This window comes from Delphinapterus leucas, chromosome 2, assembly GCF_059928025.1.
Source record: "Delphinapterus leucas isolate spDelLeu-1000000601 "Yukka" chromosome 2, BTC_Dleu_Yukka2, whole genome shotgun sequence".
Classification (NCBI taxonomy): domain Eukaryota; kingdom Metazoa; phylum Chordata; class Mammalia; order Artiodactyla; family Monodontidae; genus Delphinapterus; species Delphinapterus leucas.
Genome location: NC_143130.1, coordinates 70,339,697 through 70,356,933, shown reverse-complemented (window position 1 = coordinate 70,356,933; position 17,237 = coordinate 70,339,697). Strand labels below are relative to the sequence as shown.

Below are 17,237 nucleotides of genomic sequence, written 5' to 3'. Positions count from 1 at the left end.
AAAGACAAAAACTCAGAACCTTTCAGAAAAAGTGCACATGCTTGGCAGGAGTCCGGGAGGAATTTTCCCTAATGATGTGCCAGTGGGCTGGGCGAGATGATGGCATGGTTGGTGGCCTGAGAATGCTTTGCCCTCTAATCTGGCCTAGAACCTTCAGACAGGAAGCATGTAGGGGGAATGTTTGACCCTCACTCCCTGTTCAGGGTTGTTCCAGCCAGAAAACTGAGTAGCTCCTCCTATCACGAAGGTATGGCTTCCTGAGGTGGCCACTTCTGTCTGCCCTGGGCCCTGCCATTAGCCCACAACCATCTGGAGACTTAAGAGGCAGGGAGCTGAGTGGAACTGGCAGGAGGTCTGTCTGGAAGGCGAGTCTGCCTAATGCACAGATGCCACAGATGGAAAGGGTGTATATTTAGCTATATCTTATATACAGTAATATGGGTGCGTTGTAGGAATGAAATTGTGTTAACTCAGTTGGAGGGTCTTTGGCTTTTAGGAGAGGAGCATAATGCATTTATATTTATTCTGGCATGTTTGGTCTTATTTTCATGTTTTGGTCTATGCTTTCTCTTTTTTGTGTTTCTCTTGTTTTTTGCCTTCTATGATATGTATGATTTGTTTTTTATGTTCTGTGATTTGGAAAGTGTACAGCTTATTGTTTTAATTCTGTTAACACCTTCCAGATTATAAAACACTTTCTTGGACCCATGTTTCTCCAACTCTCAAATTCAAGAAAAATCTATAATTTTTTTCTTCCCTTACAAAGTAAGGTGAGAAGTTTCCCAGCTCCCTACTTCCATGCCTCTCCATTAAAGGCTCAATTATCATCTCTCTCTTTTTAAAAACTATATAGGTCTTCGTTTTTCAGAAATGGGAATTCGTCGTTCAAATTTTAACCATGTTTATGATATTTATATTGAATTCTCTATGCCTATGCTTCATGTTCCAGTCACTGTGGCTGCATGTACTGCTCCCCAAAGCCTTAATGGCTTAAAACAGTAATCATTTACTATCTCTTGCAGTTTCTGTGCATCAGGAGCTTAGACAGGGTATGGCAGGGATGGCCTGTCTCTCCTCCGTGACGTTGGAGGCCTCAGCAGGAAGACTCAAAAGCTTGAGTGTCTAGCTTGGCCTTAATAATCTGAAGTCTTGTTCATCCGCCCATGGTTAGTGCTGGCTGTCACCCAGCTGGGGACCTGACTGGGGCTGTTAACCAGAACTCCACACATAGCCTCTTGTGTAGTCTACACTTCTTCGAAATACAGGGGCTGAGTTCCAAGGGCAAGCATCCCCCGAGAGAGATCCAGGTGGAAGCCGTACTATCGATAATTGGATGACCTAATCTTGGAAATGATTCATTGTCACTTCTGCTGCATCCTGTTGGTTGGGGCAGTTATAAAGATCCACCCAGATCGAATGGAAGTATGTCAACATCATTACATAAGATGAACAAGTGGGATGCTCACATACATACATACATGTACACGAACATGTACACATACATACACATTACATACATACATATGTTGGTGTGGTCAAACTTGAAAAATATAATCAGCCACACTGCATTTCCTTTTTTTTTTCTTTTTTTTTTTTGCGGCACGCGGGCCTCTCACTGTTGTGGCCTCTCCCGTTGCGGAGCCCAGGCTCCGGACGCGCAGGCTCCGGACGCGCAGGCTCAGCGGCCAAGGCTCACGGGCCCAGCCGCTCTGCGGCATGTGGGATCTTCCCGGACCGGGGCACGAACCCGTGTCCCCTGCATTGGCAGGCGGACTCTCAACCACTGCACCACCATGGAAGCCCTTTCCTTAAATTCTTGATTTTTACTTATGTTTCAGTGGGTTGGAGTCTATAGGTACTTAAGTAATTTGAGTAATTCTTTCAGGAAGATTGCGTGAGTGAATATCTGAAAGCATCCATAAAGTCTTAATGTGTAGCATGTAAACTGCCATCTTCCTTCTTATTTTAAAAATTATAAAAGTAATACAGGTCCACTGTAAATAATTCAAGTATTGCAAAAAAAACCCCACCCCAAACCCATAGGTAATGAAAAATCCTTCATCACTCCACCTTCCAGAGATAGACTGTTAACAGTTTGGCATATATTCCTGTAGACTTTTCTATATACATTTTAGCATATATTAGCATCACTATAAAATGGGATTGTACCACCCATATTGTTTTTTAACTCGCTTGATGGCGTGGATTTCCTTTCTACCCCACTTTTATAAGTGATCTGTGAGTGTCTCCTCCTGGCAGTCATGAGCAGCCTAGCCAGCTAGATCTGGTATATTCATATCTGAGATTGTATGATGGCTTCTTCCTTGAATAGCAATCCAACTATGTGTGGTTTTCTTGGGTCGCAACCTTTCACGGTACAGTGAATGAGTCCAGCTAGCAGCAGACATGTTTAGGGACCCGCAAAAACTCAGTCCAGCGGGTGTCCAGTTGACTTCCTTCCCCACTGTGCAAGAAGCCAGTGTTGACTCCATTTACACCTTCATCTCAATATTCCCATAAACGTTTCTATAAAAGTGCCTGATCCGTACTTTTGCCTTTGAATTGGTTATAGCGTCTTCCTGGGTCCCTGGTTAATAATGAGTTAAAGAATATCTTTAAATGTGTTCAGTTTGTTTCTGTGGAAGGTCATGATTGTAACTTAAAAAAAGTTATCTTTCTTGAAAAGTTGGGAAACGGTGTTTTCAGCATTATCTATAACAACGTAGCGGGCATGACATGATGCTACTGTGTCTCTCTCTTTCTGACTTCACTTAGTTTGATAATCTCTAGGTCCATCCATGTTGCTGCAAATGGCATTATTTCATTCTTTTTGATGGCTGAGTAATATTCCATTGTGTATATATACCACACCTTCTTTATCCATTCATGGACGTTTAGGTTGTTTCCACATCTTGGCTATTGTAATTAGTGCTGCTATGAACATAGGGGTGCATGTATGTTTTCTAATTATAATTTTGTCTGGGTATATGCCCAGGAGTGGGATTGCTGGATCATATGGCAGCTCTATTTTTAGTTTTTTGAGGAACCTCCATACTGTTTTCCATAGTGGCTGCACCAATTTACATTCCCACCAACAGTGTAGGAGGGTTCCCTTTCTCCACGCCCTCTCCAGCATTTGTTATTTGTAGACTTTTTTTTTTTTTTTTTTGTAGACTTTTAATGCTGGCCATTCTGCCCAGTGTTAGGTGATACCTCATTGTAGTTTTGATTTGCATTTCTCTAATAATTAGCAATGCTGAGCATCTTTTCATGTGCCTCTTGGCCATCTGTATGTCTTCTTTGGAGAAATGTCTAGTTAGGTCTTCTGCCCATTTTTGGATTGTGTTGTTTGGTTTTTCTGTTGTTGGATATGACGCTACTATGGACAATAGAAAGCAAATATATATATGTATATATGCAGTATGACTAAAACTGCATTTAACATTCATAAGAAAATAGACTGGAAAAGGTATACCAAAATATAATGTATTAGACTGCTTGATATTTTTCTTTACTATATTTTCCAAAAGATTTTACATATGAATGATGCTACCTTTGTTACAGAAGTCCAGTGAGGCTCCAGTCTGAGCCTTTGTTTTATTGATGGAGTAATGATTGTTTATGGATTGTAAGGGGCTGGAGAGAGGGGCATCCTGCTCCCTGCACAGCTACAGGGCTCCGCGCGGCTGGAGAGTGAGGGAGGTATATGATGATAGTAAAAGCAATAATAAAATAATGAGTATGTATGTTGCCCCAGGAATTGTGCTAAGCAGTATCTAATTTAACCCTCACAACAGTCCTTTGAAGTAGGTACCATTGGGTCCCATTCTACAGATGAGGAACTGAGGGAGTCAGGAAACTTAGGAGGCTAGGTAACTTGTCCAGCTAATATATGGTGAAGCAGGAATTGAAACTCAAAAATTGAACGTGATACCCTGCATCACGTGAGAAACAATTGGAAAGGAAATCCTGGGATGCCTTTCTGAAAAATCACCCCCATTCCTGAATCCAAGCCCTCAGTATCAGTTTATTCAGGAAACATTTCCTGAACCTCCTCTGTGTCCCAGGCCCTGAGGATAAGACATGGCCGAGTCTTCAAGTAACTCACGAGCTAGGATGAGCTGGCGGGAATGGAAGCAGGAAGGGAGGGTGCTGTGGGAGCACAAATGAGGGGCACCCGTGGGGCAGGGGTAGGTGCTTCCAGGAGGAGGTGACAGCCAACTTGAGTCTCAAAGGAGGGCAGAGCCAGCCTGGTAAAGGGGTTGAGGGAATGGTAAGGGCATTCATGGCAGAAGAAAGGCCAGAGCAGAGGGGTAACAAAGACACACCAGAGAAGCACTCATTCTAGCACTGCTGTCCCCTACCTCCAGTGCCCGCCCCATCACCTTCCCCAATTATAGAAAGCCATTTTGTTCAGTGGGAAGTGGGCGCAGTTGATTGTTGGGGGTGGGTACGTGAACATGCCAATCAGAGCCCGTTTTTTTTCAGGATGTTTGGACTTGGGTCAGACCACCCTGCCCCGAGGGTTAATGGTGTGAGAAGCAGCCTGGGGCAGGTGGAAGCAGTGATGTGCAGAGGGTGTGTCAGGCGAGTGGGGCGAGGCTGTGCGAAGTCTGAGCGGTGGCCCTACGCATCCCTGCAGTCCAGCTGTCCGCCCAGCATGGGGTTCCATGCCACATGCCAGGTCATCTTAATCTAGTTCCCATTTCCTTTAGATTGTCCACATTGGGTTCCTGTCACCTGTAATGAAAGATCCCTGCCTGACACAGTCTCCGAGTTGGTCAGACTGAGTAGAGGGTCATTTCAGCTGACTCAGAGAGGCTGATTTGTAGATCAGGAAGCCAACTGAATTATTTACCAGGAGAAATTCAACTGCTCATTGGATCATCCTTTCAAGTCATTATTGCTGGTGTCTCCTTTTCCTGGAGAAAAAGCACGTGGATTGACAAATGGACGCTTGGAACCCTCTTGGTGAGCAGGCCCCTGTGCCAGCGGTGATTCTTGTGGCTAGTGGCATCGGGCTAGGGCAATCCTAGCCAAGAAGGGCAATCCTCATGCCAAGAAGGAAGAAGGTTGTCAAAGAGGCTGGGCAACTGGGTGTGGCCAGAGGTACTGCTGGGACCACAGCCTGGGCTCGTCACACTGCAGGCCTCTTCTCTCTGGTCATTCAGACCACCTTCTTCAGTCAGCACCTTCCTGCAGGCGAAGCTCAGGACCCATGAGTGGGCTCAAGTTCCTGAAGAGGATGACACTTCCATCCTGGCTTCCCAAACTGTAGCCTCAGCCACCTGGACGCAGCTACTCCTGACGCCTCTGAGGGCAGCTGTCCTGTCCAAGGCCCTGCAAGAAGCAGATCATGTAACCCCATCCACCCAACCCTGAGCAACAGAGGCGCCCTGGTGGGCTGCCTGTCAGAGGCCTGGCAGGGCACGGGCAGGGCAGTCAGTGACTTGGGGCCTGGCTTGAAAACACAGGGTGGCTCAGGGGAGGGGTCTTAAAAGACCCAAAGGAAGCTGCAGTTCGTGGTGGGCTGTACGGCTGGAGGTTGGGTAGACTCAGGGGCTGGGGTGGCCGCAAGTGGCCCGGTGCCAGTTGAAGTTACCGGGGAGTAGAGATTGTGGGTGAGAAAGAAGGCTGGGTAGGAAGAGAAACAGAGTGGGGGCCAGAGAGAGAGACAGACAGACAGATTGGCTAACAGAGAGGTGGTAGCTGAATCCCAGAACTGCCCCGTTTCTGGTCCTTCCCTAGACTTGACTAGGGGGCTTCACAGTATCTTCAGGGCCACCACCCTGCCTTACCAGAAGTGTTGGCAAATCCCAACACTTTTCCTGGGTGATGCCAGCACGTCGCTGATACGCTCCATCAAACTGAAAGCCGCAACCGAGCAAGCCATTTCTGCGGCTGCAGGCTGGGCTGCTACCTTGGACAATGACTTATGACTTTACTCTTAGAGGGAACTTTCAGCTTCGGGTTGGGGTCTCCTTGCTGTCTTCGTACGTGCAGGTTGGAATCTTGTCTCAACCACTGAAACCCACAGATGTGTGACCTGGGCCTCACTATCCTCACCTCTCAAATGGCCATTCTGCAGCCTGCTCCATTATGACAGCATTGAACTTTATCTGAACCCTGTGCTCCCAAAAGGCAGCTATGATTAAGAAATTCCCGGGACTTCCCTGGTGGCGCAGCGGTTAAGAATCCGCCTGCCAACGCTAGGGGACACAGGTTTGAGCCCTGGTCCGGGAAGATACCACATGCTGCAGAGCAACTAAGCCCGTACGCCACAACTACTGAGCCTGTGCTCTACATTCCGTGAGCCACAACTGCTGAGCCTGCGTGCCTAGAGCCCGTGCTCTGTAGCAAGAGAAGCCACTGCAATGAGAAGCCCACGCACCGCAACGAAGACCCAACGCAGCCAAAAATAAAGAAAGAAAGACTTGAAATGATACAAAGGTCCTGTAATAGGAGAACGAATGAACGAAAAAATTCCCCCACCTCTTTAAGTTCTGGGGAAACAGGACCACCTTGCTCTCGCATATTCCAAGAAAACAACCCGCCTACATCCTTTCTTGCTATTCCCACGAGACTGGTTCATGACTCCCTGGTTCACCTGCTCTCTAAAACCTCACGCCCCTTCCTTTTCTTTGAGAGGGTTCTCGTTAATGAACCTCCTCTCTACTGCAGTAGCCTGCATAAAATCTGTCATTGTCTGGTGCCTTTTGCTTTAACGATTACTAGAAGCTGTTGTAAGCATCTATTGGGTGGGGCATCTGGAGTCCCAGGTTCCAGTCCTGGTTCACCCAGGCCTGGCTTCCCTTTCTGCCAGGTTTTAGTCTTCGTTGAGAGCTCCCTAAGGGCCCCTTACTTTCAGGATGTGAGTGGCAACTCAGCCTCTGCACGGGGAGGCGGGGCCTATACAGCAGCTGTAATATTTGCATGCCGCCACCAGAGGGCGGCGGTTCCGCGGAAGAAGGCCCTGGCCGCTGCACCCGCTCGCTCTCGCAGAGCCTTTAAAATGCGCTTTGGAAGTGGAAGGCGGGCAGCGTTTTCAGCCCTCGAGTGCTTTCCCCTGGTACACGCCGTTGCACTCCAGGCATTTCTTTTTTGCTCCCGCCTCCGGAGAGTCCTCCTCCGCCGATGTCAGTCAGAAGACTCTTGAGTGAGCTGGAGAGGGCCCAAAAGCCAGCCTTGAGCCTCTGGGCCTCTAGCGCTTGTCTGGGGACCATGTCCCTTCCCTTCGTGCGGCCCTCTGGCCCCCTTCTCTATTTAAGACAAGTTGAAGAATCCTTCAGGCTGCAGGCAAATGGGGAGGAGAGGCAGAAGGGAGGAGTCCAAAGAGGACTGCTTGGGGGGCAGCATTTAACCAGGCACTGCCATCAGCCAGTTGGAGCGTCACAATTTCACCTTAAAGTGGGCAAGGCAAGAGCTGTTACCCAGCCTGAAGGATGGGGAAACAGGCTCCCAGAGAGAAAAAGGATTAGCCTCTGGTAGCACAGCTAGTAAATTGCAGAGATAGGACAAGAACTCGGTTATCCAGACCCCAAACCAGGAGCTCTTGGGGTGGCCAGGCACACACAGAGAGAGATGGTTCACCACTTGGCAAAATTAAACATGGGCCGCTCCAACAGAAAGGGGCCCTGGACATCCTTCAGGGTGGAAACCAAAATGCAGCCATTGAAAGGACTCAAATTGTCGAGTTTTAAGTATTGATGTGGTAAGATGATCACATTTGCTTTTTCAAGTGTATATGCCTACGTACACATTTGAAAAGCAAATATAAATACCAAAGCCAAATATAAATTAAAAGCAAATATAGGGGGCTTCCCTGGTGGTGCAGTGGTTGAGAGTCTGCCTGCCGATGCAGGGGACACAGGTTCATGCCCCGGTCCGGGAAGATCCCACATGTAGCGGAGCGGCTGGGCCCGTGAGCCATGGCCGCTGAGCCTGCGCCTCCGGAGCCTGTGCTCCGCAACAGAAGAGGCCACAACAGTGAAAGGCCCGGTACCACAAAAAAAAAAAACAAACAAAAAAAAACAAATATAGGGACTTCCCTGGTGGAGCAGTGGTTAAGAATCCACCTGCCAATGCAGGGAACATGGGTTCGAGCCCTGGTCCGGGAAGATCCCACATGCTACAAAGTAACTAAGCCCGTGTGCCACAACTACTGAGCCTGTGCACCACAACTACTGAGCCCACGGGCCGCAACTACTGAGCCTGCGTGCTGCAACTACTGAAGCCCCCGCGCCTAGAGCCTGTTCTCCACAACAAGAGAAGCCACCGCAAGGAGAAGCCCATGCACTGCAAGGAAGAGTAGCCCCTGCTCACCACAACTAGAGGAAGCCCACGAGCAACAACAAACACCCAACGCAGCCCAAAAAATTAAAAAAAAAAAAGCAAATATAAAGCAGCCAGACTGTACACAGTGGGCTGTCTCTGGTGGTGGGAATAGCAGTAGTGGGAGGAGGGTTTTCATTTTCTCTGGATTGTTCAAATTGTTCATTACTCACATATATAAACCAGAAGGGAGAAGAATGATTCCGTATTTCTGTTTGACAAAAAGTAATACCTCCTTGTTAAAGAGTTAGAAAGTACAAAAGAGTATGAAGAAAATGAAATTCATCAGTAACCCACCTTCCTCCCCATAGATATTGATGTTTTTCTTTCTGGTTGGTTTCTTTCTCTACAAAACGTGAATAACAGTATTAACTGTAGAGGAATGTTGTGAAGATTGAGGGAGAGGGTGTATGTAATAGCTAACATTCCAGAAGCGTTAGCCATTTTTATATATAACAAAATCAGTACCGCACTGTATATATTTTTTATATGCTGGTGTTTTCACGTACAACATTGCTTCATGAACAGTTCCCCATGTCAACTCTTCTTTAAAAATGATATTTTTAGTGACTGCACGAAATTTCATTATATTTAAGTACAGTTTATTTAACTGATCCCCGATCGTTGAACCTTTAGATTGTTTCCAATTTTTGCTGTTAAAATAACAGTGAGATTAACATTTTTAAACATCTCTCCTTGTCAGCATTTCTGATTACTTCCTTAGATGGATTTCTGGAGGTAGGATTACTGGGACAAAGGGTGCAAATATTTTTCAGGCTTTTGATTCAGGTTACCAAATTGCTTCCCAGAATGATCTTGCCAATTTACACTCCCACCTGCCGTGCGTGAGAATGCCTGCCCCAGAGCACACAAAGGAGGGATTTTTTGGCGATGGGTGAGATTTAATTATGTTGCTGGTCTGAGGAGAAGGAGCCCTGTAGGGAGGGAGGGTTTAAATTTTAGGAGAGAGAGAGGATGTCGAAAGGAGTGAGGTCCCTGGGAGAAAGGGATGGGGTTTTGAAGCACACATATAGGAATTGTCTTGGATTTAAGAAGGGACACCTCGTTTTCTGAGATGGGTGGAAAGAGGTGTGATTGGGTGTGGATATACAGTCAGTGTAAGTAGGTAGGTGAGAGTCAGGAGAGCTAGTCTCTAGGGGTCCCGTTTGCTCAATAAAGTAGGAGGCTGAGTCATCTATTCCAAGGTAAAAGCTGAGGGCTAAGGAGGAGACTTGAGGCAGGGCTGAGGGATGCCACCCTATAACTTCCAGGGAGTAAAAGCGTTGACAGTCCAGTTGAAGCGGATGACCTTGAGTTTGTGGTGGCACCATTCTTAAGGGCTGTGTGTACTTTACAGCATGTAGCCACCTAGGGAAAGAAAAACTTGTACACTTATTAATCTAAACCAAATCTTTCAAAGTATGTGGTAAACAGTAGAAAACAATGAGGCTGGAGGAGTCATGGTAGTAAAAAGTTTATGAACTTCTGGAGCTGTACCAAACTTTCAAGGAACTGTTAATTCCTGTCTTCTATAAGTTTTTCCAAAAAGACTAGAAAAGAGCAAAAGCTGCCCAGATCATTTTATGAAACCAGTGTAATCTTGGTTCCAAAAATCAGTAAAGACAAAGCAGTTAATGAAAGAATAGGCTTGTTTCAACTATAATGTAGATATAAAAATCCTAAATAAAGTATCAGCTAACTAACCCAGTCATATAACCCAGTTTTATATTTTAAAAAAATTTATTTTGATCAAGTAGGGTTTATCCCAGGAATTTCAGGTTGGCTCAACATCAGAAATCACCTCATTAATAAAGGACAAAAATCATACAAGTATCTCAACTGGTGAAGAAAAAGCATTTGATAAAGTTCATTACCTATTTATGGTTCAATAACTTAGCAAACTGGATATAGGAAAGACATTTTTAACTTGGTAAAGGTGATATATCAAAAACTTAAACCAATCATACTTAAGAGATTTTAAGTGCATTCTTTTTAAAATCTGGAAAAAAATACGGAATCCAACTGTACTGCTACCAGTCAACATACAATAATGGAAGTTCTAGACAAAGCTATTAGGAAGAAAGAATAAGAGATAGACGGATTAGAAGAGAAAAGATAAAAGTATCATGTTGAATGGATAAAGAAGAATGGAGATACACACACACACACACACACACACACACACATATATATATATATATAAAATCTTCTTTAATGGAACATTACTCAGCCATAAAAACGAATGAAATAATGCCATTTGCAGCAACATGGATGGACCTGGAGATTATCATGCTAAGTGAAGTAAGTCAGAAAGAGAAAGAAAAATACCATATATCACTTATATGTGGAATTTTAAATATGATACAAATGAACTTATTTACAAAACAGAAAGAGACTCATAGACATAGGAAACAAACTATGGTTACCAAAGGAGAAAGGAGATGAGCGAAGGATAAATTAGGAGTTTGAGATTAGCAGATACAAACTACTATATATAAAATAGATAACAAGGTCCTACTGTATAGCACAGGGAACTATATTCGAGAGCCTATAATAAACCGTAATGGAAAGAATATGAAAAACATATACATGTATAAACCGAACCACTTTGCTGTACACCAGAAACTAACGCAACAGTGTAAATCAACTATACTTCTATTAAAAAACTATCATCGTGTAGAAATAATATTTTCATTTGCCTTGTAAAAACAAAGAGAAACAACAGATAGACCGTTAAAACTATTAAGAGAATTCAGTAAAATCACCAGATACAATATTAACCTAAAAAAAAAATCCGTAACATTTTTCTTCACCAGCAGAACCAACTTCTAGTTACAATAGCAGCAAAAAAGCGTGTACAATGCCTAGGAATGAACTTAACCAAGAATATAAAAGAAACCAAGTTGGAGGCAGGCGCTCGCTGAGGCAGGAGGAGGGCTCTGGGCCCGCTGCCCGACAGGGACTTAGCCCGCAGAGCTCGGCCCCGCGCGTGCGCGCGAACCCACACCCGCCCACTCATCCACCTACCCACTCCCTGCGCCGCCTCTTCCCACCCTGAGCAGAGCCGCCGAGGATGATAAACACCCAGGACAGTAGTATTTTGCCTTTGAGTAACTGTCTCCAGCTCCAGTGCTGCAGGAACATTGTTCCGGGGCCTCTGTGGTGTGCCTGATGCCCCTCACCCACTGTCGAAGATCCCTGGTGGGCGAGGGGGCGGCAGGGATCCTTCTCTCTCAGCTCTAATATATAAGGACGAGAAGCTCACTGTGACCCAGGACCTCCCTGTGAACGATGGAAAACCTCACATCGTCCACTTCCAGTATGAGGTCACCGAGGTGAATGTCACTTCCTGGGATGCAGTCCTGTCTAGCCAGAGCCTGTTTGTAGAAATCCCAGATGGATTATTAGCTGATGGGAGCAAAGAAGGATTGTTAGCACTGCTAGAGTCTGCCGAAGAGAAGATGAAAGTGAGCTACGTCTTCATCTGCTTCAGGAAGGGCCGGGAAGACAGAGGTGACGGGGCAGAGCAGCTTGAGACCTACTGCCCAGGCTGGGGAGGGGAAAAGGGGGCTCTTAGTAAGGTGGGGCTCCTGAGTTTGACATACAAACCCTGGGAGATCATGGGATTGAGAGTGTCCAAATTTAGGAAAGGCCTAGTGCTTACTTATTCCATCTTTGTTCTGGGTTTTCCCTTGATTTGAGCCTACCCTTGTTGTTTCTTACCAGAATCCTTTTTTACACTCTTTTCTGCAGCTCCGCTCCTGAAGACCTTCAGCTTCTTGGGCTTTGAGATTGTGCGTCCAGGCCATCCCTGTGTCCCCTCTCGACCAGATGTGATGTTCATGGTTTACCCCCTGGACCAGAACTTGTCCAATGAGGACTAATGGTCATAGAGGATGCTTTGCCCAAGAGCCACAGTGGGGGAAGAGGGGAAGTTAGGCAGCCCTGGGACAGAGGAGGGGGCTTCTTGCTGTCTAGGGAAGGACGCTGAGGCGCTCAGGGTGAGGGTTACCTATTGTGCTCTCGGTGTTGACTCGATGAAATTGTTTTCCATAAAGAACAGTATAAACATATTATTCACATGTAATCACCAATAGTAAATGAAGATGTTTATGAGCTGGCATTAGAAGCTTTTTAAACTGCGCTGTGTGATGTGCTCTACCTAGCCTAGGGGAGGACGTTGCCTAGAGGGGGAGGGACTATCTGGGTCCAGGGGCAAGGCCTGGAGAGCTGGTGGACAGCACTGTCAGGCTGAGGTTCCCCTGCTGTTGGGCTTTCTTTTTTGGTTTTTAAGACCTGTGTATTTTCTTTCCTTGCTTCCTGTCACCCTGGGGGCTCCGGAGTATAGGCTTTTCAGCCCCTGGGCAGTGTCCTTCAGTTGTTTTTGACACTCCACCTGGGCTTCTGTCTGTGCATTTGTGTCTGGCCTGGAGAAAGCAGGTCCGACCCCTCCTTTACAGCTTGGTGTTATTCTGGCATTTGGTTAAGCTGGCTTAATCTGTTTCATGTTATCAGTGCATTTAAAATAGGGGCATTGAAGTTCACTCCCACCACCAGGGCTTTTTTTGGGGTGCCTGGGCCTTAAAAAACACTAGCCAAACTCCAATTCTCAGATTATGGCCAGGAGTTCTCGCTCTTGGCTGCAGGCCCAAGGTATGTCCTTCCTAGGGTCACAGACAGCAGAGGGCAAGAGGAAGAGCAGCTCAGGGCCTGTGGATTGTGGGAGAATCTGCTCCGAGGGACTGGACGCCTCTGCCTGGCTAAGTCTAGTGCTAACTGCAGCCCTCCCTGACAGGTTCTGAGTAGTGCCTGAGACCCTGCTCCCCAGGGCTTGGCAGTGGCACTGAGGGTGTAGAAGTGGCCTGCCCTTTTCTGTTTTCACTGAACAGCTTGTTCTAAGGGGGGAGGAAGGGGGAGAGGTCTAGACTGGGCGAGGGGGTGGGGGTGTCAGGGAGGCAAGTGTGTTGTGTTGCTGTGTCAATAAACTGATTTAAAGTTGTGAAAGAAAAGAAGCCTATGGAGAAAACTTTAAAACTCTACTAAAGGATGTAGAAATTAACCTGAGGAAATTGAGGGAAATCTTATGCTCTTGGATGGAATTACTTAATGTTACACAGGAGTCAGTCCTTTATGAATTAATTTATATATGCAGTGAAATCCCAGTAAAGATTCCAGGTATATTTTCCAGGAACTTGATATACTCATTCTAAAATTTATATGGATGAGCAGGATTAAGTCAACCTTACAAGAGTGAGGAGCAGCACACTGCAAAGCCATGTAAAAAGCCAGACGAAGCAAAACGAGAAGATTGTTTTGCACAAAAACAGACCAATAGACCATGGAATAGAACAGACAACTCAAAGTCAGACCATGAGCATGTGGTTGTCAGGCATCGCACATGAATGAAGCAGGGGCAGATTAAACCAGCTCAGTAGATGGAGGAAGACAAAGTAGGATTCCTGCCTGACACCGAATAGAAATGTACACTCTAAATGACAAAAGACCTCAATGTGAAAAGTAAAACTCTACAGTTAATGGAAGAAAATATAAGAGGGTACCTTTGGGACCTGGGTTGAGAACGGAACTCCTTATACAAAACCTCAAAAGCACAAACCCAGAAGGAAAAAAATGGATTAATTTGATAATGTCAAAATTAAGGATATCTGTTTAAAAGTGGATACCATGGACAATAGGTGATAGAATGGGAGAAGATATTTGTAAATCTAAAAATGATAAGGAATTACTATATAGAATATACAAGTTACTCATGCAAACCAAAAAGCAGAGAGGCTTCCAGTTTCCAGTTGGGCAGGTAAGGAGCTTGGAAGTCTGTACTCTGTCCTAACAGGTGAAAAGCTGAAAAAAACCGAGAATAAACAACGCTTCTTAGACCTGTCATAGAATTGAGGACACAGGGCAAACCACTGCTCCAAAAAGTGGAAACACAGACAGGTGGATACTCACAGCTACCAGAGCAGAAACCCATGGACAGAGGCTTCCCTGGGAACCAGCAGTAGGGTAGTTAAACCTCAACTGTGATTGGTGAATTGCTGGAGGCTCCATGTGGACAAGTTTGAGATTTAAAAACTCCAGGGGGGCCCAGTCTCATAGAGGCGCCCAAACTTTTGTTGAGTTTTACCTCTAGGAGCTCTACCAGGGTGTCACAGCAAATGTCAGAGAAAAATCGGGTCATGCTTCCAGCAGGGGGAGACAAAAAGTAACCATTTTGAAATATGTCAGAGGGTTCCATTCTTCTTAACACCCCCAGAAGAAACCATTTTACCCCAGCCTAACCTGCTGGGATTTCAGCAGAGACTAAACAATCTGGGGGAAGGAAAATCCCCAACTCCAGTCAGCTCTAGCCATCCTGTTCCACTTAAGGGGCTGAAAAAAACAGAAGCACTTGTGAAGTTCACAATCCAGAGGTACATTCTCACTAAAAGACTGAGCCCTGGGCTTCCCTGGTGGCGCAGTGGTTAAGAATCCACCTGCCAATGCAGGGGACAAGGGTACAAGCCCTAGTCCGGGAAGTTCCCACATGCCGCGGAGCAACGAAGCCCGTGCGCCACAGCTACTGAGCCTGCGCTCTAGAGCCCGCGAGCCACAACTACAGAAGCCCGAGTGCCTAGAGCCCGTGCTCCACAACAAGAGAAGCCACTGCAATGAGAAGCCTGTGCATCGCAACAAAAAGTAGCCCCTGCTCACCACAGCTAGAGAAAGCACGCACGCAGCAAGGAAGACCCAAGGCAGCCAAAAATAAATAAATAAAATTAATTAATTAATTAAAAAAAAAAGAAAAAGACTGAGCCCTAATCATAGGACTATAGGACTCCCCTCCTCACTTCCCCCTCTACCACATGACTACAGGCCTATTTACTGCAGTTCCTTTACATCATGTCTGGCTTTCAAAAAAATTACAATGCATACTCAAAGGCAAAAAACACAGTTTGAAGAGACAGAGCAAGCACCAGAACAAGACTCAGATCTGGCAGAGCTGTTGGAATTATCAGATTAGGTTTTAAAATAACTATGATTATTATGTTAAGGGCACTTAGATGGATAAAGTAAACAACATGCAAGAACAGATGGGCAAGATATGCTGAGAGATGGAAATACTAAGAAAGAGTCCAAAAGAAATGCTAGAGATCAAAAACACTATAACAAAAATGAAGAATGCCTTTGATGTACTCATTAGTAGACTGGACATGATTGAGGAAAGAATCTCTGAGCTTGAGGATATGTTTATAGATGCTTCCAAAACTGAAAAGCAAAGAGAAAAATGACTGAAAAGAAAAATGGAACAGGATATCCAAGGACTGTGGAGAACTGCAAAAGGTGTAACGTGCACATAATAGGAGTACTAAAGAATGAGAGAAAGGAACAGGAGAAATATTTAAAGCAATAAGGACTGAGAATTTCCCAAAATTAATATCAGACACCAGAACACAGATCCAGGAAGCTCAGAGAACACTAAGCAGGATAAAAACAACAACAACAACAAAAAAAAACCAAACCTACTATACCTTCAAATTGCAGAAAATCAAAGATAAAGAAAAAATACTGAAAGAAGCCAGGGGGGGAAATCACCTTACCTACAGAGTAACAAAGATCAGAATTACATCTGGCTGCTCCTCAGAAACCATGCAAGTACGAAGAGTGTGTAGTGAAATATTTCATCTTGAGAGAAAAAAAACCTCATCAACTTAGAATTCTGTATCCTGAGAAATTATCCTTCCAAACTGAAGGAGAAATAAAGACTTTCTCAGACAAAGAAAACTTGAGGGAATTTGTTGCCAGTAAACCTGTCCTGCAAGAAATGTTAAAAGAGGTTCTTCAGAGAGAAGGAGATGATATAGGTCAGAAACCTGGACCTACATAAAGAAAGGAAGAGCATTAGAGAAGGAATAAGTGAAGGTAAAATTAAAAACTTTTAGTATTCTTATTCTTAATAGAGAAAATAATAACAGCAACAACGTATTCAATGATTATAGCTTATGTATAAGTGAAATTAATGACAGCAGTTATCCAAGGCATGGGAAGAAGGAATTAGGAATATTTGGTTATTGTAAAGTACTTGCAGTACCCATGAAGTGGTACAGTGTTATTTGAAAATGGACTTTGATTAGTTGTAAATGTATATTGCAAACTCTAGGGAAACCTCTGAAAAAGTTTTTTTATCAAAAGTTATCAGAAGCATAACAGATAATGCTAAGAAAAGAGAGAAAATGGAATCATATAAAATGCTCAATTAAAACCACAGAAGGAATAAAAATATTAGAGGACAAAAATAGGAACAGAAAACTGGGGGTAACATATAGAAAACAGTAACAAATATAGTAGATATTAATCCAGCTATGTCAATGATCATTTTATTTATTTATTTATTTTTTTGTGGCTGCGTTGGGTCTTCATTGCTGCGTGCAGGCTTTCTCTAGTTGTGGCGAGTGGGAGCTACTCTTCGTTGCGGTGCACAGGTTTCTCAGTGCAGTGGCTTCTCTTGTTGTGGAGCACGGGCTCTAGGCACATGGGCTTCAGTAGTTGCGGCACGTGGGCTCGGTAGTGTGGCACGCGGGCCCTAGGGTGCTCATGCTTCAGTAGTTGCGGCACGTGGGCTCAATAGTTGTGGCGCATGGGCTCTAGGGAGTGTGAGCTTCAGTAGTTGTGGTGCACGGGCTTAGTTTCTCTGTGGCATGTGGGATCTTCAGGGACCAGGGCTCGAACCTGTGTCCCCTGCATTGGCAGGTGGATTCTTAACCACTGCGCCACCAGGGAAGTCCCTCAATGATCATTTTAAATGTCAGCAGTCTAAATATACCAACTAGAAGACAAAGAGTGTCAGAGTGGATTAAAAAGAATGACCCAATTATGTTGTCTATAAAAAACACACTTTAAATATAAAGACACAA

At 45.0% G+C, this 17,237-nt stretch overlaps 1 protein-coding gene and 1 long non-coding RNA gene across 2 annotated transcripts in view; both read left to right on the top strand.

Moving 5' to 3' along the window:
* The window catches only part of LOC111177760 (uncharacterized), a 37,132-nt gene that overhangs the window by 10,626 nt on the left and 9,269 nt on the right, over window positions 1–17,237 (top strand). The gene's annotated exons all lie outside the window — the stretch shown is intronic.
* LOC111177759 (ornithine decarboxylase antizyme 2-like) lies at window positions 11,308–12,230 on the top strand. The gene is given in 3 exon segments (XM_022579889.2): window positions 11,308–11,500; window positions 11,502–11,844; window positions 12,085–12,230. Coding segments are annotated over 3 exon segments (570 nt in total). The 5' UTR covers window positions 11,308–11,404; the 3' UTR covers window positions 12,216–12,230.